The 25,666-nt window shown below is 40.4% G+C and overlaps 1 protein-coding gene across 3 annotated transcripts in view; it reads left to right on the top strand.

Annotated features, from left to right (window-relative positions):
* LOC140485656 (uncharacterized) overlaps positions 1-25,666 on the top strand; it is a 122,723-nt gene that overhangs the window by 76,907 nt on the left and 20,150 nt on the right. The window contains exons 19-22 of one of the 3 annotated variants that reach the window (XM_072584033.1): positions 3,491-3,914; positions 8,500-8,630; positions 10,827-10,880; positions 19,844-20,032. In XM_072584033.1, coding sequence (XP_072440134.1) covers positions 3,491-3,914; positions 8,500-8,630; positions 10,827-10,880; positions 19,844-20,032 — 798 coding nt within the window. Of the gene's footprint in view, positions 1-3,490; positions 3,915-4,403; positions 4,640-8,499; positions 8,631-10,826; positions 10,881-19,843; positions 20,033-25,666 lie in introns of those variants that run through there. The other 2 variants (XM_072584034.1, XM_072584035.1) reach the window with 2 other exon arrangements.

The raw sequence follows: 25,666 nt of genomic DNA, 5'->3' as shown, positions 1-25,666 counted from the left end.
CCAAATTGCCCCATTAGAAAATAATTCTTATTTTTATTTCCTTAGTTTATCTTTAGCTTCTAATTTAATTTAAACAGGATTACTTGTTTTACTGTCTGAAATCTGAATGTGATGGGCTTTAAACAGCATGTGCCCTTGCTTTGGTGTTGACCATAAAACCCAGCCAATTATAGTTATTTATAAGGCACTTTGGAAAGCTTAAGTAATGATTCTTTTATAAGGGGCTGAGAGCTTATTTTCATCACAGCTATCACTGTAAAATCCGTACTGACAAATGTCATCCTGCTTGACAATAGTGACAGTACGACCATCTGACACTGATGGAAGTCAAATTAAAATTAATAGTAAAATGATATACTCAGAAGCACTTGGCTTTCTATAAACAGAATTATTTAGAGCCTCCGTTGAATAAACAGGCTATCACTGATGCCATGTTATGTGGGGTCATATGGTTTTTGCACCAAACCATAGTCTCCTTTTTTTGTGTAGTTGAAACTGTGTATCCTGTAAACTGGGGCAATTGAATGCCAATATCCTTCAGAGGTATTAATTTAACCTTTCACAGTTATAGTCATTTTTGATGATGATGGAGCGGGCACAGGAAAACACCTCCTGATTGTATAGTAATTGGTTTAAAACATTGGCTGTGTTTATTTTCTGAGTGACCTTCACTGACCCCTTTTAAGCCTCTGAAAGCCTGGTACCAACAGGGTTGTGGGGGAGGGTAAGGTGACGTGGTAGTAATGTCACTGGATTAGTAATTAGACCCCAGCCTCATGATTTGAGTTTAAATCCCAACATGGGAGATGGATGTAATTTGAATTCAATAAATATCTGGAATTAAGAGCTGACCTAATCGTGACCATGTAACCACTGTTGATTGTTGTAAAAGTCCATCTGGTTCACTAATGTCCCTTGGGAAGAAATCAGCCCTCCTTATCTAGTCTGGTTTGTGTCTGACTCCAGATCCCAGCAATGTTCTTTATCTTAAAATGACTGTGGGATAGGGGATAACCACTGTCGCCCAAATCCCACAGATGAATTTTTAAACAGGCAAACTATGCACAGATGTGCACTCTGCCTATTGGGATGCAAAATTGGCAGTGATATTTTTCAAATGCAGACTCTAAATTTGTTGTATGGCTCCCATAATAAACTCTAGCTGCAATCTGTGAGGTAAATGTGAAAACATGCATTAGGTAGTCCTGGAACCATCACTCACTGCTGGGTTTTCCTTTAGGATGTTAAGTTGCCAATTTCTCTGTTTTGCCGCATTAACCTCACAGACAGTGGATAACAACAGTTACTACTGTGCAACTTCCAAATTGCAGCAGTTTCAATTACTTTTAGACTGGGACATTAATGCTGTGTTTGAATGTTTGACATGCAGAGTAATATTCTTTAATTTAAAATGAAAAGAAAAAGATGCTATGAATTGTTACAACTGTAGTGGAAAAAATGTGCTGGTAGACAGCCCCAATATTCCACCAGTCACATCATTAGTATAAATATTGATTCAATCACCAAAGTAGCCACTTGATTCCCTTTGTACTCTTATTCAGAATAAAAGGAAATTTTGCCTGGTTCCATTAATCAGTTCAAAACTGAGTATAGACCAAACGTTATTCTTACATTGAGTGGTAAAATAACTGAGGTATAATCTGCAATTAGAACTATTTTCATTAATTTCAAACACAACACACTCACACCACAACACAAAAGACAACTGTCTCTGCAGAGATGATGATTTTTAAAAGAGAGCATTGATAAAACACCCCTGTTTGCCAAATGTCCGAAAGCAAATGGTAGAATTTGATGACTTCTCCCAGTTCACCAAGTTTCTTACAATTTTCATCTTCTGGTGGTATATGCTTGACTCAGCTTGGTATGTCGGCAATGAATAGAGGTAAACTTTCCCTTTCAGATGCCCAAACTAAGAGTTTTTGGTTGGTATTCTATATATTGTCGATCAACTTGTTCAGAGGTATTATTACACATCTCTGAGGTAGGCAGGACTTGAACTTGGGTCTCCTGACTCAGAGGCAAGGACACTACCACTATGCTACAAGAGCCCAACCACGGGATTTCCTGTTTCTGAAGTTGAATTGCTCAGAGCCGTAGACTGGTAGCAGATCTTCAGTTTGGATTGTAATTAAGACAGATTGAAGTTTTCAGAAAACAGCCACAGTTCAGCTCTTCAGGATCGTCAGAAACTCTGATATTTGGAAACTTTATTATGTTCCCAAAACTGTCTCTGAGAGAGAGGGAAAAAGAGAGACTTAGAACTCCTGAGCTTTCTTCCTTACTAGGTCCATAAAAATAGAAAACTAAAGTTAAAAGGATTGCTCTAGATGCCCCAAAGACTTGCAAAACCTTTTTTTCCCCAGCATTTAGGAATCATAAACCGCATCTTTTATCTCCCTCATAACATTGATCGTCTTTTCACCAATGTCATTTGACTTTCTGGAAACAACAGGTGAACCCCAACACACATTAGCTGTTGACTTCATGTCCAAGAGACCACTTAGTCAGCCCTTTTCAATCCAGAAGGTATCCAAACTATTCCATATCTTCTAGTTTTTTTTTCACTTAGTCCTTAGACACAAATATATATTCCCACCATTTCGGGAAACAGGCCTTCAGAAGAAGGATGACTGGATCCAAGGCATTAACTCTGATTTCTCTCCACACATGCTGCCAGACCTGCTTGGCTTTTCCAGCCATTTCTGTTTTTGTTTCTGATTTACAGCTTCTGCAGTCCTTTTGGATTTTTTAAGGTGTTAATTATTTGAAAATATGAAATAAAATCCTCAAAATGCTGGAAGCACTCAGGAGGTCAGGCAGCATCTGTGAAGAGAAACAGAAATAATACAAGTTGAAACTGGGTCAGTGTGTGGTTTTAATTGATCTGATGGATTTGAAGAGGGCTGAGGAGGACAAACTGAGGAAAAGGCAAGAGACTTATCTAGTGGAAGAGGTGTGGCTGATATATTCAGAGGTTTAAACGCAGGAGTGATCTGAATTAGTAGAGACAGATGCACAAATTATGGACATAACAGAAGTCACCAGTTATTTGAACTTTGTGCTTGAGGGTAGGTAATGGAAGTGTTGCAATATCAGGGAATATAACTGGGAGCAATTTTGAGTTTTTCAAGATGCCATAAGAAAAAGTAAGACAAAATTAGATGAATAAAGTCCCTTATCAATCGTACACTGTAAAAGAAGTTAATGTAATTAATGTAACTAATTATGTTTGGATCAATATGCTGCTCAGAGGAAGACAACTCCTTCTAATTTTCCACGGGCACAGAATGCATTGCATAAACTATAGTAATCAATGTTAGCAAATTACCTTTAAACTGCATCTCAAAACGCATAATATTATTGAGGCATTATCCAGTGTTTTGCTGTTGGTATCTTTGGGAGGTTGTTTAGTAGAGGTATTAATGAAGGATTTAAGGTTGATATTTTATCTATTTTGTCTCTGTAGGTAGCACCTTCTGTAGCAAATTCTAATGCAGATTACAATTTGCTGTCTATTCCTTGTGTGAGCCACAAAGATACACCTCAGTCTTTTCTATCAAGGTCACATGATAACATGGAAAACTTCAACTTTGAGGCATGTGGGAAAACCACAGGAAAGGGGCAGGAGGAAGGACATCACCCTGAATCTGCTGAGCAATTTCACTGGACCCCACGGGACTGCTGTGAGATCTCTTATGGATGGGCTTGCAATGATAGAGGAGACCAAAAAAATATATTGAGCTCTGGTGAAAGTACAAGCAGCGCACTTCCAGAAGTGACAACAAGAAGTGGTCTGTCAGAGAGAATGGTGTCAACTCTTAAAGGTCATAACATCAAATACAGGGCAGCAGCTGAATTGCAGGATGGGAAACGATCAATGATGGCCCAAGGTAATTAATTTGTTATAATCGACACAAAATATTCATTCCCTCTAATGTTTTAATAAAGATTTCTCCTTGAATAATTATAGTGTTTCATAAATAACTTAGTAGTTAACAGTTTCACAAATTAGTGTCTAGCAAACAGCTCCATATATTGACTTATATTGCATCATTACAATCTTCTAATGCGATATACAATACTTTGGTTCTGACAGACAGTCTTGCCAATATTCAAAGTTCTACCTCTTGCCTTATGGCAACATTGTGATTGTGGATCAATTAAAGACCTAGATAACAAGCAGAGAAAGTCAAGAGATTCTGCTTGCTTCTAAAGGCAAATTATTCATGCAAAAGAGCTTATTAGATGTAAATAAGTGAGTACATTGTTAATATTTCAAATGTTGGGACTTCTTAAGGAACATGACCCAAATATTCGTGAAGTAAAATTTTGGAAAGATTGTTGTAGTCAATTTTTACTAATTTGAGATTTTCCTATAGATTATACAAAGGTAGAACCCCTCTCCACCTCTTATGCTTGCTGTAGTGACCCAGGAGTTTGGACTAAGCTGGGGATTCTACAGTTGGAGTTTCTGTTTCTGTATTGGTATGCTCATGAATAATCCAGTATATTACAAGAGGCTGTTGCGCTGGCAGAGGTAAATTGTAGTAACCTAAACATCAATGAATTTATATCCCAGCTGGAAGAGGGAAAACCCCCTACCAGGGGGGCAACTTGATGCTCAGGATGAGGCTTTGTTTTCAAAACTTGTGTGTAGTAGAGTGAGGGAATGAGAGGTGGGAATGCACTGCTGGATGACCCTTTCCCATGGTGGGCAGTCATAAGACTATACATGTGTATAGAACAAGTGGATGTTGTAGTGGCACAGTTACACAGCAGAGCTATGAAAGCTAGGTCCCCTCATCCATCTAGGTTGGTGTTAGAATCCATTAATTAACTTAACTTCCATTTTATTATTATTTAACTGGATAAAATGATGCAAGATAATATGAGATGCTGCATTTTGTTAGGGTAAATCAGGGCAGGACTTATACACTTAATGAGGTAAAAACAATGACTGCAGATGCTGGAAACCAGATTCTGGATTAGTGGTGCTGGAAGAGCACAGCAGTTCAGGCAGCATCCAAATAGCTTCGAAATCGACGTTTCGGGCAAAAGCCCTTCATCAGGAATAAAGGCAGTGAGCCTGAAGCGTGGAGAGATAAGCTAGAGGAGGGTGGGGGTGGGGAGAAAGCAGCATAGAGTACAATGGGTGAGTGGGGGAGGGGATGAAGGTGATAGGTCAAGGAGGAGAGGGTGGAGTGGATATACACTTAATGGTAAGGTCTAGACCTTGGGATGCAGATTCATAGTTTCTTAAAGGTAGAGTCACAATTAGACAGTAATGAAGAAGGCTTTTGGTATACTTGCCTTTATTGGTTAGTGCAGTGAGTATAGGACTTGGGAGGTCATATTGCAGCTATACAGGACATTGGTGAGGCCACTTGGAATACTGCATTCAATTCTGGTCTCCCTTCAACAGGAAGGATGTTGTTAAACTTGAAACAGTTCAGAAAAGATTTACAAGGATGTTGCCAAGGTTGCAAGGTTTGAACTGTAGGGAGAGGCTGAATAGGCTGGGATTACTTTCCCTGGAGCATTAGACGCTTAGAGGTGACCTTATGGAAGTTTATAAAATCATGAGGGACATTGATAGGGTGAATAGCCAAGATCTTTTCCCAGGGTAGGGGAGGAAAAAAATAGATGGTATAGGTTTAAGGTGCAGGGGGAAAGATTTAAAAGGAACCGAAGGGGCAACTTTGCCACAGGAAGTGGTGGAGGCTGGTAAAATTACAGCATTTAAAAGGCATCTAGATGGGTACATGAATAGGAAGGGTTTAGAGGGATATGCGCCAGAGCTGGCAAATGGGATTTGGTTAATGTAGAATATCTGGTTAGTATATTTGAGTTGGACCGAAGGGTCTGTTTCTGTGCTGTACAACTCTATGACTCTGAATAGACTGAGCGAACAGTGTTAACAAAGCACAGTCAAGATGATGTTTAAACAAAGGGTTTCATGCTATGCCCAACTTGAAACATGTAACCCTTGCCAATAAATACTGACTGAGTATCAATTGGAAGTACAAGTCAGCCACTTGGCCCTTTCAGCTTCCTCTGCTATTCAATAACATCATGGCTGGTCTGATTACATTCCTGCCTAACCCTGAATCTTTCACTCACTTGCTTGTCAAGAATGTATCCATATCTTCCTTAAAAATATTCAAAGAACCTGTTTCACCTCTTTTTGAGGGCCAGGCTGTTCAGGAGAGATGTTAGGAAGCATTTCCATGCACACAGATGCTTGGGACGCTCTTCCACAATCTGCAGTGGATGCTGGATTAGCTGTTAATTTTAAATCTATGACAGATAGAGTTTTGTTAAGCAAAGGGATTAAAGGATATGGGACCAAAGACAAGGGTATGGAGTTAGGTCACATACTAGCCATGATCTCATTGAATGGCAGAACAGGCTACTCCTAAGTTTCTAAGAGATTTCCAAAGACTCCCAACCCTGTGACAGAAATAAAAATCTCCTTATCTATGCCCTAAAGGGGCAACCCCCTAATTTTAAACAATGCCTCACCAGTTTTACATCCTCCCAACAAAGGAAACATCTTTCTGCATTACCTCATCAAGCACCCTCAGGATCTTGTATGTTTCAGTTTAGTCATTGAGTCATACAGCAGAGAAATAGATCCTTTGGTCCAACTCGTCCATGCTGACCATAATCCCAAACTAAACTAGGCCTACCTGCCTGTACTTGGCAGATATCCCTCCAAACATTTTTTATTCTTGTACTTATCCAAGTGGTTTTTAAGCGTTGTAACTAACCCAAATCCACCACTTCCTCTCAATGTTCATTCTACACATGAACTACGCTTTGTGTGAAATGAAATTGCCCCTCATGTCTTTTTTAAATCTTTCTCCTCTCACCTTAAAAATATGCCCCACCCGAGGGAAAACACATGAGCCATTCACCTTGTTTATATCCCTCGTGATTTTGAAAACCTCTATAGGATCATCCTTCAACCTCCTATGCTCCAGTGAAAAAGGTCCCAGCCTATCCAGCCTTTCCCACAACTACACCCTCCAATCCTGGCATCATCTTGGTAAATCTCTTCCAAATCCTCCTAATTATATCCTTCCCATAACAGGGTGACCAGAACTGGATCCAGTATCCTAGAAGAGACCTCACCAAGGTCCTATATAACCCTCACCCCCACCCACCACCACACCAACCCAACCCCGACTCCCAGCAGCTTCCCTTGCCACCACAAGAGATGGAAAACCTGTGCCCACACCTCCCCTCATCTCCATCCAAGGCCCCAAATGATCCTTCCACATTTGGCAGAGATTTTCCTGTACATCCAAACACCTCATCTACTGTGTCCATTGCTCTCAATGTGGTGTCCTCTACATTGGCGAGAATGCCAACTCGTGGAATGTTTCAGAGAGCATCTCTGGGACATACCCACCAAACAACCCCACCGCCCTGTAGCCAACCACTTCAACTCCCCCTCCCATTCTGCCAAGGACATGAAAGTCCTGGGTCTCTTCCACTGCCAAATCCTAGCCACCTGATGCGTGGAGGAAGAGTACCTCATCTTCTGCCTTGGGACTCTTCAACTACATGGCATCAACATTGATTTCACCAGTTTCCTCATCTCCCCTCCCCTATCTCATCACAGATCCAACCATCCAACTCGGCACTGCCCGCTTCAACTGTCCCACCTGTCCAGCTTCCTTCCCACCTTTCTGCTCCACCGTCCGCTCTGATCTATCACCAAAAGTCCCCCACCTACTTCTACCTATTGTCTTCCAAATTACCTTTCCCCTAGCCCTACCCCCTTCATTTATCGCTCAACCCCACCCCCTTATTCCTGATGAAGGGCTTATGCCCATAACGTTGACCCTTCTGCTTCTCAGATGCTGCCTGACTTGCTGTGCTTTTCCAGTGCCACACTTTTCGACTCTAATCTCCAGGATCTGCAGTCCTCACTTTCTCCTCTTCACCCTCAACAAGCTGCTTCATAATCTTCTGAGCTTCAGCAGAAATAAGCCTAGCCCGTCCAATTTTTGTCAAAAGAAAATACTTCCATTCTAGGTATTAGGCTAGTCAACCTTGTCTCAATAGCTTCTAAGACTTTGACATCCTTCCTTAAAGAAGTACAATACACAGTATTCCAATCTTCCAGGTCTTACCAGTACCCTGTATAACCAAAGCATAAACACTTTAATTTTGTATTCAGTTTTCCTCACAGTCAAAGGTAATATTCTATGAACATTCCTGATTACTTGTTGTACCTTCATTTGAACCTTTTGTGATTTATGCACCACGACAATCTGATCCCTCTGCATCTCAGCGTTGTGCAGTCTCGCACCATTTTTGATCACATGGGTGCTTTTCTAAAAAAGTCTCACTGTGTGGAAGAAGGATGGTACTTTTCTGCTGAGACACTTGTGTCCAGAAGTATTTTCTTGTGTGCAAAGACTTTGTTTCATTCATAACTTTCATCTTGGTGTTTCTTTTCCCCAGAGCCCCCCGCCCCAGTTACTTCACTCCGTATTAATGGCCCCGTTGGACAGAATGGCCTGCTGATAATTTGGGAGAAACCTGTCATGGATGAAAATGGATGCAGCAATGGAACATTCATTCAAGGTTATCGGGTATAATAGAGACTAAGTACATTAATACTATACTGAATTTGCTGAACAAAAGATAGACTTAAGAGGTTTCAAAGAGAAAAAGAGCAGACCGCCTTTGGGTTTATTAGGTAAAAAAAAGCAAAGTCAGTAAGAATAACTGAATCACCTCAGGTTTAAGGTAGTGAACTGTTTACTGCTTATAACAACAGCATTTTGGACTCTCTGGTAGGGGCACCACCTACATAGAAAGAGGAACAAGCTGATTTACTTTACACTTGCCTGTCTGATTTCCAAAGCTGAAATGAATCTCATATTCCGGGCAGCTTCTAACTTAGTGATTTAATTCCAATTTAAATGAGAGCAGTGGTCCTTTTGGTCATGCTTTCGTTTTGGGAGTTTTGTGTTTTTACGTGTTACCAACTTACGTTCAATACAGGCTTCTCTTCAGATTAAAACAAAGTACCCTTTTCCCTGTAGCCCTGAAAACACCAGCTTTATATTAAATTCTATTAGTTGTCCATTCTATAACTTCTGTACAGAAAGTGATACATAGGAGTGATGGCTCAGTTAGCAATCTAATTAAATATTCCATAGATCTCAAGGGTTGAGTATTACCTTAATATAATTCCTGAGCAAGTTGGTGGGTTCATTGGAATTTTGAAGAATGAGAGGTGACCTTATCAAAATGTACAAGACTCTTAGGAGACTTGACAAGGAAGATACCAAAAGGTTATTTCCCCTTATGGGATAGACTAGGACCTGAGGGCATTATCTCACAATAAGGGGTTGCTTATTTAAGACACAAATGAGGAGGGATTTCTTCCCTGAGAATTGTTTACTACAGAAGGTTGTTGAAGCTGGGTCATTCAATAGATTTAAAGCTAAGATGGACAGATTTTTAACCAGTAAGGGAATTGAGGGGTTATATGGAAATAGTAGGAAAGTGGAGTTCAGAATTACCAGATCAGCCATGCTCCCATTGAATAGCAGAGCAGACTTGATGGGCTGAATGGCCTACTTTTGTTCCAATGCTTTATGGTCTTACTGAAGGGACACCATTCATTTAATGGAGGTGATTTATTGTTCAGAGAGTTGGACAACAGTTGCCAGTGTACGAGTAGTTGCCAATGTGTTTCGTACAATTAATGAGACAGTTCAATTGAATGACTGTCATTGCTCCAAGTTTCTTCCTTGTACTCCTTTTAGAATTTTCTTCTGTTATCTGTTAAAGATATAGACTTATGCTAACTTGTACTTCCAATGAACCTCACAACTTGTTTATAGTTTATCCAAGTGGCATCCTTTTTAATTGATTACAGTACAGTGAACAATTTCACAGTATTTATTAAGTATTGTAAGGCAGGTAGGTCCTTTTCCTAATCTAAAATTGAAGGAACTCTCAAGGGATTTGAAGAGCTCCCCTTGCTGCTTATTCAGGGGTTTGCACGTACCTGCTAGAGTTAGATAAATGGCAGCAAATTAGACGAGCCAAAAATACTGTCAAAACATTTGTTTGTCACTTTCTTCCAAGATTTTTGCATCAATTAATCTCAGGCAAGTGAATGTAAACACAGGGGGCACAGTCTCAGGACAAAGGGTCAATTATTTAGGATTGAAACTAGGGGAAATTGCTTCACTCTGTGAGTTGTGAATCGTTGGAATTCCTTAGAAGCATGTTCCTTCATTGAACTTAATAAATGTTAACATGAACAGTTTTACCTCAATAAATTAAGGAATATGGGGAGTAAGTGAGAAAATAATGTTGTTATAGAAGCTCTGCTGTGATTGAATCAAGGTTCAAGGGACAACATGTCTAGTCTGGGTCCAATTTTTAGTGTTCTTCTAGATGTAAAGATGAGGTAGAGTAGGGCAAGGTTGCAACCAATGTCCTGAGGGAGGAGAGTCTGTGTGGATATTGGAAGGGTTCAAAAGTCATCAGGGTGTTTGTCGTCAGGAAGGCATGCTGTATGTAACATGTAGGTGTAGAGACTCTCCCCATGCCTTTGTTTAAATACTGCCTTTCATGAGATTCAAAAAAAACCATTGCAATCCATGGCTGAATTCCAAATGGGGAATAAATATAAGGCTTATATCCTTGTTATATTTACATTTCAGATGGGCAAAACATGAGAGCAGGCTACCCCTTAACGTGTCTCTACCAGAACTTCTAACTTATTGAATTTATTTGCAAACCTTTTAATTTATCTAATTTGACAGATATTCATTGATGGCGAGTTTTACAAGTCGATAATGGGATCAGCCTGCACAAAGGTAAGAATGTGCTGTATATGTCTACTTTGATGCCATGTCTCTTAGGGTATTGTCTCTTTTTTTCAACATTAAATATTTCATGTGAGAATGTTGCCAAAATTATTTTGCATATTCAATTTGTGAAATCAAGGTGAATGAGATTATGACTTATGTGATCATCCTATCAAACAACTGTTTTTGAATGTGTATGGGCACAATCTCCTTGAAGGAAGAGACAGTGAATCTGCAGATGCTGGAGATCAGAGTTGAGAGTGTGTTGCTGGAAAAGCACAGCAGGGCAGGCAGCATCCGAGGAGCAGGAAAATCAATGTTTCGGGCAAAAACCCTTAATCAGGAATAGAGGCAGGGAGCCTCCAGGGTGGAGAGATAAAAGGAGAGTGGGGCTGGGTAGAAGGTAGCAAAGACTTCTTTGCTACCTTCCCCCACCCTCCTCTCTGACCAGTCACCTCCATCCCCACCCCCATTCACCTATTGTATTCTTTGCTACCTTCTCCAAGTCCCCCCAACATTTATCTCTCCACCCTGGAAGCTCCCTGCCTCTATTCCTGATGAAGGGCTTTTGCCCGAAACGTCGATTTTCCTGCTTCTCAGATGCTGCCTGACCTGCCGTGCTTTTCCAGCACCACTCTGATCTAAACTCTGGTTTCCAGCATCTGCAGTCCTCACTTTTGCTTAAAAAGCAGGATAATCCTATCCCAGCCAATTACAGTGCACTGTGCATCATAAGCAAAGTAATAGAAGGGGTCATCAACAGTACTGTCAAGCAACATTGTCAAAGATGTAACCTGCTCAGTGATGTTCAGTTTGGGTTCCGGCGGGGCTACTGAACTGCTGACCTCATAGCAGTCTTGGTCCAACATGGACAAAAGAGCTGAAGTGAGAATGATTGATCTGAACAGAATTAGTTAGTGACAAAAAAATTGCAGATGCTGGAATCCCAGGTAGACAAGTTGGCTGCATTTGACAAAGGAGCCCTGGAAAAAAACTGGACTCAATGGGAATTTGATTGGAGGGGGGGGGAGTGGGGGTGGGGGGGGGGGGGGTTCCTCTGTGCTGGATGGAGTCATATCTAGCAGAAAGCTAAGAGGTCAGTTATTTCAGCCCTATTGCAGGAGCTCCTCAGGATAGTGTTCTGGGTCCAGCCATCTTCAGCTGCTTCATCACTGATATTACCTCCATCATAGGATCAAGGGATCAGGGATATTCGCTAAATATTGCACAATGTTTAGCTTCATTCACAACTGCATAGGTACTGAGAACCTGTGACTTGGGCTGATAAGTAGCAAGTAACACTCATGCCACACAGTGCCAGACAATGATCATCTCTAACAAAAAATAGACTAACCATCACTTCTTGAAGTTTACTGGCAGTACCTTTGCTAAATTCATTACTAGCAATATCTTAAGTGTTATTATTGGCCACAAATGGAATAGACTAGCGATATAAATACTGTGGCTACAAGAACAGGTCAGAGGCTAGAAGTACTGTGATGAATAACTCATCCCCTATCTGCCAAATGCCTGTCCGTCATCGACCAAGTTAGAAGTCAGGAGTGTGATAGAATGTTGTCCAGATGTTTCAATAAGTGCAGCTCCAACAACTCTCAAGAAGCTCGACATTATTGAGGACAAAGTAGCCCTTTTGATGGGCATCCCATTCCACCACCAGCAATATTCACCACCTTCACCCTAAGCATACTTTGAAATCTCTGTCAGAGAGAGCTAAGAATGATTTAGTCATCCTACCTGTTCAGGGCTGAGACTGATCAATATGTAGAATCAGTGAATAAGCAATGGTGGAGGAAGCTGTTGCTGAAGTAGAAAATTAATCATGATCTACTCATGGAATAGATCCTGCTGCATTTCTTATGTTGTCACCTGTAGCAATGGTGGAGCATAGGTGAGAGGCAGAAGGGGGCTGGAAATTGCTGTTACTTGCAAAGATAGTAAGAAAAGCTCTCTCAACATACACAGATCGGACTGGCCATGTAAGAAATTGGGAAATTTCTCAAAAGGTCCAATGAATGGTTCCACAGAGTGTTGAGAATATCTAATTTAATAATTTATATATTTTAAAGAATAACTTTTAGTATGACAATTGGTTATTAAAGAAATAGATAAGTGGAAGCATTAAACTGGAAAGAAGTAACAACTCTGATGTAAACACGTTTAGGTTAATTAGATTTGAAAGCTTACTCATTTAGATTAGAATTAATAGTGTGAGAACCTTACACAATAGATGATCCATTGGATTGAGTCATAATGTCTACAATTATTTTAATTTATGACTTAAATTATTAATATAGTTCTCAACAGAAACAATGAACAGGTTATAAGCAAGAATGTTTGTTGGTGGTGCCAGTATATCTGAAGAAAGGGCAATTGTATCCATTAAAGATTATTTTATACATGTGAATCTGTTTGGAGCATGCCAAAGCGTGTCACATTGCCACGAAGATGAACTGCAGTGGATATAATGGTTCCTTTGTTTTAATATGTGTGTGTGTGTGTGTGTGTGTGTGTGTGTATTTGTAAGGCAGGTCAGTCAGCAAGGGTCATGGATGAGGAGTTGTGAATAGCTGTGGGATGAGAAACATAGTGGCCACTAGAAACTAGGCTGTTCTTAATTTTTAAGTTAATAATTATCTATACAAAGAGGCCCTGCACTCGAACTGAGGAGTCCACAATTTTGAAGTTTTGAATGAGAGTTGAAGGGTCTGTTCAGAAAATGCCAATATAAGGATTCCCATGAAAATCTTGTACCTCAGAGAATAGTCAGAATGCTAAATAGAATTAAAGTGAATTTCGGATAGCTGTGGTATCCCTTTGGGTTGGTTCCAGAAGAAAAGAAATAACCTTCAAGATGTAGTAGTGCTGTGGAGAACCGTATAGGGGTGGTGGGGGTGTAGTTTAGGAAAGTAAACATAGAACTGGATTTATAGCATGTCTCTTCATCGACTATGTTTTTTGATCAGTGATATTTGCTGTATGTATTTTTACATAGACAGCAATATTCACTTTTGTTTAAAACTTTTTGGTATCTTTTTGGTACCAAAAATTTTTTGGTATCATTTTTTTCAGTTCTGAGAATGAAAGTTCCCTAATAGGATCTTAATTCCCTAATTGCCTTCTTCCATTTATTTACAGTGATCTTTTTTGTTTTACTGAAATTTGGTGAAAATGCATTCTGGTATTGTCAAAAGAAATGCTTGTGACTTCTCCAGCTGATTCAACGAAAGGCAAGATTATATAGGGATTCATTACAATTAGATGGTCAAACCTTCAGTCTGTATTGATAACGCTACCACTAGAGCCAGATTTTATGCCGGTTTCACCATTAACTGTAATCTTCCTCTTGTCTTATTGAATTACTTGTGCTTACAAAATTTTGGGAACCAGAGCCTTCTGATCGCAAGTGTTGTATTCCTGGTGTCCTCTTTTTCTGGGTGGGAATTTTGAAAAAATCCTTCAGCCTTTCAGGGGAAGCCAGTTTTTTTAAATATCAGGGAAAATCTGATGCCTTGCTATTGAAATTTATCAACATGCCTCTTAGAACAGACCACAGAAACAAATGGATCAATTTTTATTACAAACAACTAGCCAAGAAATCAATCAGATTTTCAGGCATTACTCGGTCCAATAACATCCTGAAACAAATCCAATAATTTTCCATTGAAACTATGACTGAAACATAGATTGATAATTACCACAGAAATTCTAAAAGTATATCTAAAAATAATTGACAGAAATTGGCAAAATCATTATAAGTAGATGCCTTACGGTTCATAAAATGTCAATATTTTGTGATCTATTATAGACTCTTGAAATCCAAAATTATTGCACTGTAATTTCCTGAAGTAGAATAAAGATTAGCTCACTGTTAATCAGAATTGCCTTCTTCCATTTATTTACAGTGATTTTTTTTGTTTTACTGAAATTTGGTGAAAGTGCATTCTGGTATTGTCAAAAGAAATGCTTGTGACTTCTCCAGCTGATTCAACGAAAGGCAAGATTATATAGGGATTCATTACAATTAGATGGTCAAACCATCAGTCTGTATTGATAACACTACCACTAGAGCCAGATTTTATGCCGGTTTCACCATTAACTGTAATCTTCCTCTTGTCTTATTGAATTACTTGTGCTTACAAAATTTTGGGAACCAGAGCCTTCTGATTTAACTTCCTGCTTTGAATCTTGGATCTATCCTTATAGGTCAATGTTCTTCAATTAGTTCTATTTGTGTTTTCCACAATTGTACTTTCTAATAAATAAAAGTGTGTGATGTGGGTTTGCTTGCTGAGCTGGAAGGTTCATTTTCAGACGTTTCGTCACCACACTAGGTAACATCTTCAGTGAGCCTCTGTGCCGAAACGTCTGCAAATGAAACTTCCAGCTCAGCAAGCAAATTACATCCAGAACCTCAACCTGAGCTTACAACTCTTCTCAAAACTCGTTAAAAGTGCTTGAGGTTTTAAAATAAACATTGCAAAAAGGGAAAACAGCTTCCCTGAGTGAAGAGAATTCTATATCTCCTTAAACCATCAGTTTGAATGACACTAACAGAGCAAGGACTGAGAAGTAGTGCAAAATAAAGTGTGTGATTATATTGTCAAAATCAGGCAAGCAAGAGAAATGAACAGAGACAAAGAAAGATGGAATTAACAGAGAGAGAGTAGGGAAAGACAGGAACAATAAGGAAATTGTATTGGTATATTTGCACAACAGTTAAACCTGAAGAATGAGACTGAGCACTCGTTAATTTTCAGAGACAAAGACGTTGACTGGCAATAGTTAATACATATTGCATTATTAAAAGGATACTTAAACTGAAATGGACATTCCCTAACTTTCTGTGGTAGACTAATTCCCACATACCATGCAAATACAACACATTTTAGACCATTTAATGTATTTCAAAGATTAACCAGTCAGCTAGGGGCATTTGTGTAAGCTAACAGTAAACCCCAGACAGTAATCTTTACCCCTTACTTGATGTTGATGTCACATCCTTAACAATTGTTCTGATTTTGCAATCTGCCCAAGCTTTCTACGAGGGTTGGCTAGATTTCAACTCAAATTCAACCAATACTGCTCTATGCTGACTGTCAAGGCCATAAGAAATAGTCTAGGATCGCATGAAATGATTGGGAACCCAGTGGGAAAGGCTGAAGTACAGCGACCATCCATTGTCTCCAAGAATTCCAAGCTCCATGAAACCAGCCATTTAAAAAAAAAGTGGTTGCCCACATATCTTGCTTTCAGCCTGACATAGGGGTTTGCTTGCCATTAGGGAGAGGTTTGTGCAAGCATTGGGAGGTTTAGGCGGGATTTGAAGTCAGGTCAAATGACTGAGGAAGAGCTGAAGAGGTTGCCAGGTGCCAAGATGGGCCAGGCACAAAGCATGCCTCAAGGCTCCAGCTCTATGCCCAAAAATTAAAATAGTTCATTATATACTCACCCGGCAAAGTTCCCTTACCATCTGGCACTGCCCCATTCCCACTCATGCTCCTGATGCTATCTTATGCCCTCTAAATGTATCCCCATGACTCCTCTTACTATCTAAAACCTTTGCATACTCCCATGGCCCTTCATACCCTGACTTTCACCTTATGCCCCTCTGCCCATCCCCATGCCCCCTATGCTAACATAGTACCTACACCCATGTACCACGCTTGCCTCCTCCACCTATGAAACCAACTTACTTAGTATCCACAAGTACCTTGCGTACAGGAGAAAAACATAAGGTCTATATTACACACTGCAATTTCTTGATTAAAACACTCATTCATTAAAATTCATTTTGATCGATCTTGAATGGCTTTAACACTTCTTCACAATAATGACATTTCTTAGCCCTTCTTGATAGATCTTGACACATCTTAATAGTTTTTGGACAATCTTGACACATTGACAGTTCATGAAGTTTCTTGACGAGTCTAGATATATTTGACACCTCTTGACAGGTCATAGAATTTTTGCAGTATGGAAGCAGGCCATTCAGCCCATCAATTCCTCACCGACCCTCTGAAGCGCATCCCACCCAAACCCATTAACACCCTCACCCAACTTTATTCTCTGTAATCCTGCATTTCCAATAACTAAAACACCTAGCATGTATATCCCTGGGCACTATGGACAATTTAGCATGGCCAATCCACCTCACTTGGACATCTTTGGTCTTGTAAGGAAATCGGAGCACCCGGAAGAAATCCATGAATACACGGGAGAATGTGCAAACTCCACAGAGATAGTCACCTGAGGCTGGAATCAAACCTTGGTCCCTGATGCTGTGAGGCAGCAGTGCTAACCACTGAGCCACCATGCCACCCCAATTAGATCCTTGACAATTTTGACACTTCCAACTGATTTATGTATTTCTTACAGACAATGTTCTCTGCAGCTAACAATCTCAAAGGGTACATGACTATCCCCTACTGAAAGACTTTCTGACTCCATCATTAAAGGATACCTAATGCCTTCTTCCCCAGAAGGCATATCCAGAGGGAGACTTCAACTCTCCAAAGGGAACCCTAACTATCCTGAAGAAATGTACGGCAAGAAGTCTGGATTCCACATTTATGACTCTTCCCAAGTGGGATTTAGATAGAATTACATATGTATGAAGCTCAACAGCCTCATCCCCACTCCCATAGAAATGAGAAGTGTTGAGTTCAGAGCCACAATTGCAACTGTGGGCTACTTTCACCATGTTGGAGAGCCTTTCTGATGTGGGTGAAAATCTGGCCAGGGTTAGATTCCCTACAATGTGGAAACAGGCTCTGAGGCCTAACAAGTCCACACCGAACCTCTGAAGAGTAACCCACCCAGACCCATTTCCCTCTGACTAATGCACCTAACACCATGGGCAATTTAGCATGGCCAATCCACCTAACCTGCACATCTTTGGACTGTGAGAGGAAACCGGGGCATTTGGAGGAAACCCACACAGACAGTCTGCCCAAGGCTGGAATCGAACCTGGGATCCTGGTGCTCTGAGGCAACAGTGCTAACCACTGAGCCACTGTGCCACCCTTAGTGAGCAAGTCATGGAGTGATGTAACATCTAACTTTTGTTAGATGGATGGCCAAAGCTGACATGCTGATTGAGATAGGTTTGAGACATTTGCCCTGATGGGTATTCCAGAGCATCCTTCTCACAAGATAACTTTTGACTTTGCTGTCAGCGAGTGATGACCATGCTCAATGTATGTGTGTGCAGTCCATTGGTGTCTTCCACTATTCTCTACAATTGTGGGAATCCTGGGACTTCAGAAGCTGAGCTGAAAATGTGTTGCTGGAAAAGCGCAGCAGGACAGGTAGCATCCAAGGAGCAGGAGAATCGACGTTTCGGGCATCAGCCCTTCTTCAGGATTCCTGAAGAAGAGATGCCCGAAACGTCAATTCTCCTGCTCTTTGGATGCTGCCTGACCTGCTGCGCTTTTCCAGCAACACATTTCCAGCTCTGATCTCCAGCATCTGCAGTCCTCACTTTCTCCACTTCAGAAGCTGATGCTTGATTCCAAATAATAAATGAGTTTCCATTTGCAAATGTAGCTCTATCGTTTGCTTGATCCCTCTGTAGGCAACCAGCTGATTCTCTGGAAAAGTTTCTGAGCTTATCGTTCATGGAACCTCACATGTGAATCTTTAAACCAGCTTCAGGAATGTGATTAGATTAGATTACTTACAGTGTGGAAACAGGCCCTTCGGCCCAACAAGTCCACACCGCCCCGCTGAAGCGTAACCCACCCATACCCCTACATCTACATTTACCCCTTACCTAACACTATGGGCAATTTAGCATGGCCAATTCACCTGACCTGCACATCTTTGGACTGTGGGAGGAAACCAGAGCACCCGGAGGAAACCCACGCAGACACGGGGAGAACGTGCAAACTCCACACAGTCAGTCGCCTGAGGCGGGAATTGAACCCGGGTCTCCGGCGCTGCGAGGCAGCAGTGCTAACCACTGTGCCACCGTGCCGCCCACAATATTGCTCCATTTCATATTTCCCTATGCTAGCTGGCATATTTAAATTGTGATTAAGACTCACCAAGTTTGATACCAGTGAAGGAAATAAGCTGGCTAATAGCCAAGTGAATTCTGTCCTGCATGTTTACAGAAAATTCTTCTTAAGTGTAGCAAAATTGCCCTTGCAGTAATTTGTTTCACTACATTATTAGGTATTCTGTTTATTTTATGTGAATGACTCACTAGTTTTTCTTACTCTTTATATTCTATCGCCTTATCCTCACTCTCAATTCACCTGTCAAAAAAAGAGATTCTGCCCTGTAGGTCTAACACAGATAGCATGATATCTTGTTCTTTTAATTTTGTAGTTAAGATGAAACAAAAGCTCATGTTTTTCCCAGTCTGGATTAAACTATATAAGCATATTAATCTTGTACATTACCATATGATCTCCTGATCTTCTGCAATTTAGGGTAAATGAAGTCAGCTTGCTACATTTTCATTTATGTAAAGCAGGCGTTGCCATGGGAGCACGGAGATATTGATAAATCACAGCCGATCAGAGCAAATGCAGCCAAATTAGCATTGTGCACAGGCAAATCCTGTGCTATATTTAGCTCCAAGACTAAATCAATTCTAATATGAGACACATTATTTAACTGTCTCTCCACTTTGAGAACTGCAAGTTATCTTCAGTTAAACATCCAAGTCTTTGACTTTAAATTTACCTCAGATGACTAACAGGCCCCAAGATGAGTTTGGGATAATTGACTGAAGTGTAAACATCATCAGGAAAAAAATGGTCCTAACTGTCACCAACAGTTTTTGCACTGTGCAAAATCTATAACGAGTCCTTGATGAATTATTTTAGTTAAATCAGTTATTAGAAAATGTCAGAGCAAAGCTGATGGAATTTTTCATCTCCACTTCAAAGACTGTAGTCTGGTAATTGACTTTTAAATGAAGTTGCTTCTTTCATACGTTCCAGATCCTGTTGGAAGATCTTGACCTGAGTGTGCCATTTCAAGTCAGTATCCAAACGGTTGGAGCCAATGGTCTGGTTTCTGAGAAATTTACTGTCCTATTTCTGAACAGCCAATCACATAAGAAGCCATTATCAGTGCAACCCCACCTTTCATTGACTGATCAGACTAACAAGACTTCAGAGACACTACAGGTACAGCATGTTTTCATCTAAAAATCTGTGCACGGTGTTTTTGGAAGTTTTTAGGTCTTAAGTTAAAAGTATCAATTGTTTAACAACCTGAAAGAAATGTCTCTTAAAGAAATATGAAGAAATTGTCTCATATCAGTTTATGGATGGAGCACAAAGGATAATGCAAGATTGCAGTAAATATGTCTACTGTACATTCTGCTATTTTCAATCACATTCACATCAGCAAAAGGTTAAAGTGATCAAAATCACAGGATATGTTGAACAGCATTATTTCTTATATTTCTCTTAATTTTTCAAATAGCTGGTTAATTATTTTATATTTTGCTCAGTCCTGAGCGGTAAATGATCTGCATAAATAGGAAACTAAGACAAGCTTAGACAAAATATTAAAGGTACTGCAAGAAAAAGAGTCTTTGGAATTCGAGTATGTTGCTCTGATATAATATAAAACAGGTTTGGCAGCGTCTGTGGGAAGAAAGCAAAGTTACCATTTGAGTCTGATGACTCCTCACCAGATCTATAATACTCTGATGTTGAGTTAATGCTAGCAAGGTGCTTCACATCTCTTGTGCTAAGATAGTTGAAATATAAGTAATATTTGTCTCAATGTTATGGTTAAGCAGACGGACACAACGTCCTAGAATGACATTTCTCTGTCTCCAGTTTTGGCTGTAATATTTTCTTGTTTAAAGGTTGTGTTTCTTGTGGTACTGTTAACTAACTAAGTTTAAGTAGCATGGATTAAATTTACCTGGAGGGTAACGTGTGCATCCTGAGCCTCGTTTGCCCCTGTGCTGAAATGTATGTGGCAGTTAGTATACATCTTGCTTCTTGCCCCATTAGCATATCCAGCTCTTAAAGCAGCAATTGTTACCTAATGCCAATCTTCTGTTTTTTCTTTCCCCCCCATACCCTTGTACACTATTTCTACCCAAGATCTACCCCAATGAATATCTTAATTCAACTTGCCTCCACCATGTATTCAGGCAGTGCATTCCATACCCTGACTACTTACTGATCTCCCCCTTTACCTCACCCTGCCCAATTGTCTGGTTTTCCTGGTGTTGTTTTCAGCTGAGCTGACCTACATTCTGCTGTTAACACCCATGCTGAACCTAGCTCACCTCTCCATAGCCATTACCACTCTTTGCTCTGTGACATCTGTGATGTCTAACCTCCCTCACCCCCCCCCCCTAATCTTCACTTCTGTTCTAATGCCCTTCTGCCTTCCTACAGTGCAAAACACATCACCTCTCCATCTCGATCTTTGTTTCTGAATAAAAGTCACATCAAACTTATCATGTTAACTCTATTTCTTTCTCCATAGATGCTGCAAGACCCACTGAGTTTCTCCAGCTCCTTCTCTTTCCATTTCAATCCTGGTTCCAATCTTTAAGATATATCCCTTGTCCGAGATTTCCCAATCAGCAGAAATAGTTCCTTTTTATCTTCTCAATGAATTCATCTTAATAACTTGACAACTTTGATAAAATTACTCATGTGGGAGTACCACCTCAAGTTTGTGTAATCTTTCTTTGTAGTTAACATTTAGAGAATAGGAATCATTCTGGCATACCGTTGTGGCATTTTATGATGCCCAGAAATGAAAACTCCAGTTGTAGTTGAACCAGGGCTTTTTACATCTGTAGAATGATTTTGAACCCCTTGTATTCTAATCCTCTAGATATAAAGGCTTTCACTTCCAATAGCCTTTTTGATTATCTATTGTAGTTGACCATGACATTTTAATGATTTGTATGTATGGAGCTTCTACATACAAAAAGATGCAAATTTCAGTAAAACTGCCAGTAAAATCTTGTTAAAAGTTAGGTCCCAAGCTCTTGAATTCCGATGTGATAAATAAGTATCAGAAATAGTGACATGTGCAGTGATCTTTAAGTGCAATTAATTATTCCTATGGCGAGATATCAGTTTAAAAGCAATGTAGAGCAATAAGTCAGCTCAAAATTAAAAAAACGTTAGGCACAGGAAGCGTGTTCCATTTAGGGTGGCACAGTGGCTCCATGGTTAGCACTGCTGCCTCACAGTGCCAGGACCTGGGTTTGATTTCAGCCTTGGACAACTGTATGAAGTTTAAACATTCTCCCTGTATCTGCGTGGGTTTCCTCCATGTGCTCCAGTTGCCTCCCACAATTCAAAGATGTGCAGCTAAGGCAGATTGGCCGTACTAAATTGCCCATAATGTCCCAGGGGTGTGCAGGTGAGGTGGATGAGCCATGGGCAATGCAGGGCTACAGGTATATGATCGGGGAAGGGATGGGTCTGGGTGGGATGCTCTTTGGAGGGTCGGAGGGGACTTGTTGGGCTAAATGGCCTGCTTCCACACTGTAGAGAATCTATTTAGTATCTTACAAGGTTCCGCTATATATGAAACTCTCTTGCTTAGCCAAACTACAGCTATAATACAGGCAGTTACTCAACAATGTAGATAATTGCCCAGGTTGCCAAGCCTACAACCATCATAATAAACCCAACGCAACAAATGACTGTTCCCAACAGTTCAGTCTCAATCATCAGCAAAAGGATGGAAGCTGTCATTGATCGCGCTACCAAGTGGCAATTAATTAGCAGATTTAAAGGGCTCACCAACACTCAGTTTGGATTTGGTTCAAGAACCCATCATAACCTTTTTGTCCAAACATGGTCAAAAGAACTGCATTCCTGAGGTGAGGTGAGAGTGACTGCTCTGTATGTTTGCTTGTGACTTCATCTGTTCAGATCTGTTTATCTTCTCAAAACCTTTAAGCTCTGACTAAATAAATTTTAATTTTAACACATCTTTTTAAATTTAGCATAGCACTTTATTTATTGTATATAAAATAACTATTCTCATTTTGAGCTGCAGAACTGGTCATTAAGCAATCATGGCTGATATAAATTACTCACTGTACTGTGCAGGGGTTCAGGCTGTACTGATTGTGCAGTTTCATCTCCTGCAGTTGAATAGTTGTAACAATCTTAACCAGCCTATTTATTCATCAAATTCTAATCATTTGTAGGCATTTTTAATCTTCCTAAAATTTAATTAGGAAACCGACGTTAACCTTTCTTTGATCATCACCATTTGTGTTGTGTTCTCTGAACTTCCATTTGTTCCTATAGTCCAAACTGAAGTTTCCATGGTTTATTGAGCCAGAATGTAAAAATAAACCGTTTGATTAAGATGATTTGCATGTGCTGGTGTTGGACTGTGGTGGACAAATTTAAAAATCACGCAACACCCAGGTTGTAGTCCAACAGGTTTTTTGGAAGCTCCTACATGCACACGCATATACGCTTATGCGGTGAATTTGTTTTTGCATTTTATTTTGTTCAAAAACTGCATGAATCCATATAAAATTCTAAAACTAAACAGAGGGTTTGTCAGTTTGATGTAGCATTGGGACACAGACAGACTTCACACCTATTGTTAGAAAAGCTGAGCTATCTTGAGAATGTAATTTAAAAGAAGTTCTGGGATTTACATCTCAAAGAATAGAAACCAACACATCCCATTAAAAAAGATGAACGTTTTAATGTAAGATTGTTTACTGTATCACATCTCCATGACATTGGGTTCCTTTGACTATAAATTCTGTGAGCATGATCATAACATCCATAACTGTCTGATAAAGGAGCGGCACTCCAAAATAAACCTGCTGCACTATAACCTGATGTTATGTGATTGATTGAGATAATACTACCTACTGTCAATGGAGAAATTAACTGTACTTGTAAACCAACAGCGTCTTTTCAATTGTCTGATGTGTCACACCACTGCGATGTTTATAACATGGTGTAGTCCTACCCTGAGAGACATCAGTATAAAAATGGGCAAATGATGAATCAGAACTGGTTTGTCATTTCTATTATAGTGGAGATTAATGGGTAGAAAACCCATCAAACCAATTTTCATTCCCTTTTAGCTGCTGCTATGATGATGTAATGGAAAAGTTTTGATGGTCATTGTAGTTACACATGCTGCTGTAGGCATAGCAACAGTGAACATTGAGGTTTTTTGCAGTTTTCTTATTTGAAGAAAATGACAAAAGACCTCTTCAATTTTCTTTTGGCCTTGGTTGGTACAGGATACCAACTGAAAAAGGATCTGGAATTTAAGCAGTGTGCTCCAGTATGCAAAATCCAGTTTGTAAATAGATAACGTGCTGAGCTGGTCCTGGATTTGGGAGCAAAAAGCAGCAGTGAACATTTTAGTGAGAGGATTGAAAAGGCCCCAGGTTTGTGCTGTGTGACAGACCCATGTTCTGTCTGAATTGGCTGATATGCCAGCACAGAATATATAATCGGCTTCAGTGCTTTCAGACTAGATTCCCTGTTGGTTAGAGTGATCTCAGCCTGAACGTTCATCCTCGAGGTGGGGGGCTAGTGGGAGTTGGGCAATTGCCTGGCTGCATTGCCCGGGAGAAAGTGGCTCCAGGAGTGTGATCTCAATGCCCAGAGTTGGCGGACAGGGCTACTGATGAGTGCAGTCGGGTTGGCAGATTGGCAGATTCCTGAGATATCAAGCGCTGAGGTGAGGGGCTGTTAAATGGACCATTTTGATGCTGCAGGACAAACATGTAAGGACCTATAGTTACCATCTGCATTCTTCGCATGCCCCATCCATGCCACCTCATGTGTCTCCATTGCCACCCTGAGTAATACCTTCCATGCCAAGCTATGCCTCTCATGACCCTGTGCCAGGCTATAGCACTTGTGTGCTCATTCACCCACCATAGACTGTATAGAAGCAATGAGTTCTACAGTGAAAGCAGTATGTCAGAATTATTCATAATTTTTTGCTCTTGTTTTAAAAAATTGTCCTTTGGCACAGGCCACAAGGTCCCTTCATGCAGACTGTACCCTGAAAGTTTGCTTCTCGGGTTGGACCTGCAGTGACAAGTGAATTCCCAGCTTTGCAAACATGGCCTTTTAAAATGGCTGGTGGCTGTGGAGGGAGTTGGGCTGGTGCCCCCACCTTCCCCCCGCCATCCCCGGAAGAACTAAGCAGGATGCCAATGGCAGAGGAAGGCTTGGTGGAAAGCATGCCCCAGGGATCCAGGAACTGTGACCAAAGTTTAAAAATAAACATTCAATTTGAAGCATTCTCCCAGTCCTCATTGCTGCACACTCTTCATGCCAAAACAAGCCACCTTACATCCCCCTCCAAACCACCTCCCCCCTCCCCCCAACCCCCTCAACACTTATGCCCACAAGCTAAAGCATACTGTCCAAACAATCTCGATGGTCTTTTATTCCTGAACTGAAGAAGGGTCATTGGACACAAAATGTTAGCTCTGCTTTCTCTCCACAAATGCTGCTAAATCTATGAGTTTCTCCAGTAATTTTCTTTTTTCTTGTTTGTCAGATCTCCAGCATCTGCAGTTCCATCCTCTGTAACACTTAGCGTGATGCTTGTGTACTGAAGGTGTATGAATAGCTTGATGCAGCCACACAGAGAGGTACTCATTATGAAGACAGTTGTTTGGACAGTTCTTTCTTCCTTTGTCTAGAGATTTTGGCCAATCATAAGATGTGCAGGTTAGGTGGATTGGCTATGCTAAATTGCCCATAGTGTTCAGGGATGTGTAGGTTCGGTGCTTTCGGCAGGGTAGAATAATAGGGTAGGGGAAT

Source organism: Chiloscyllium punctatum, chromosome 14 (assembly GCF_047496795.1).
Source record: "Chiloscyllium punctatum isolate Juve2018m chromosome 14, sChiPun1.3, whole genome shotgun sequence".
Lineage (NCBI taxonomy): Eukaryota > Metazoa > Chordata > Chondrichthyes > Orectolobiformes > Hemiscylliidae > Chiloscyllium > Chiloscyllium punctatum.
This window is presented reverse-complemented; position numbering and strand designations above follow the sequence as displayed.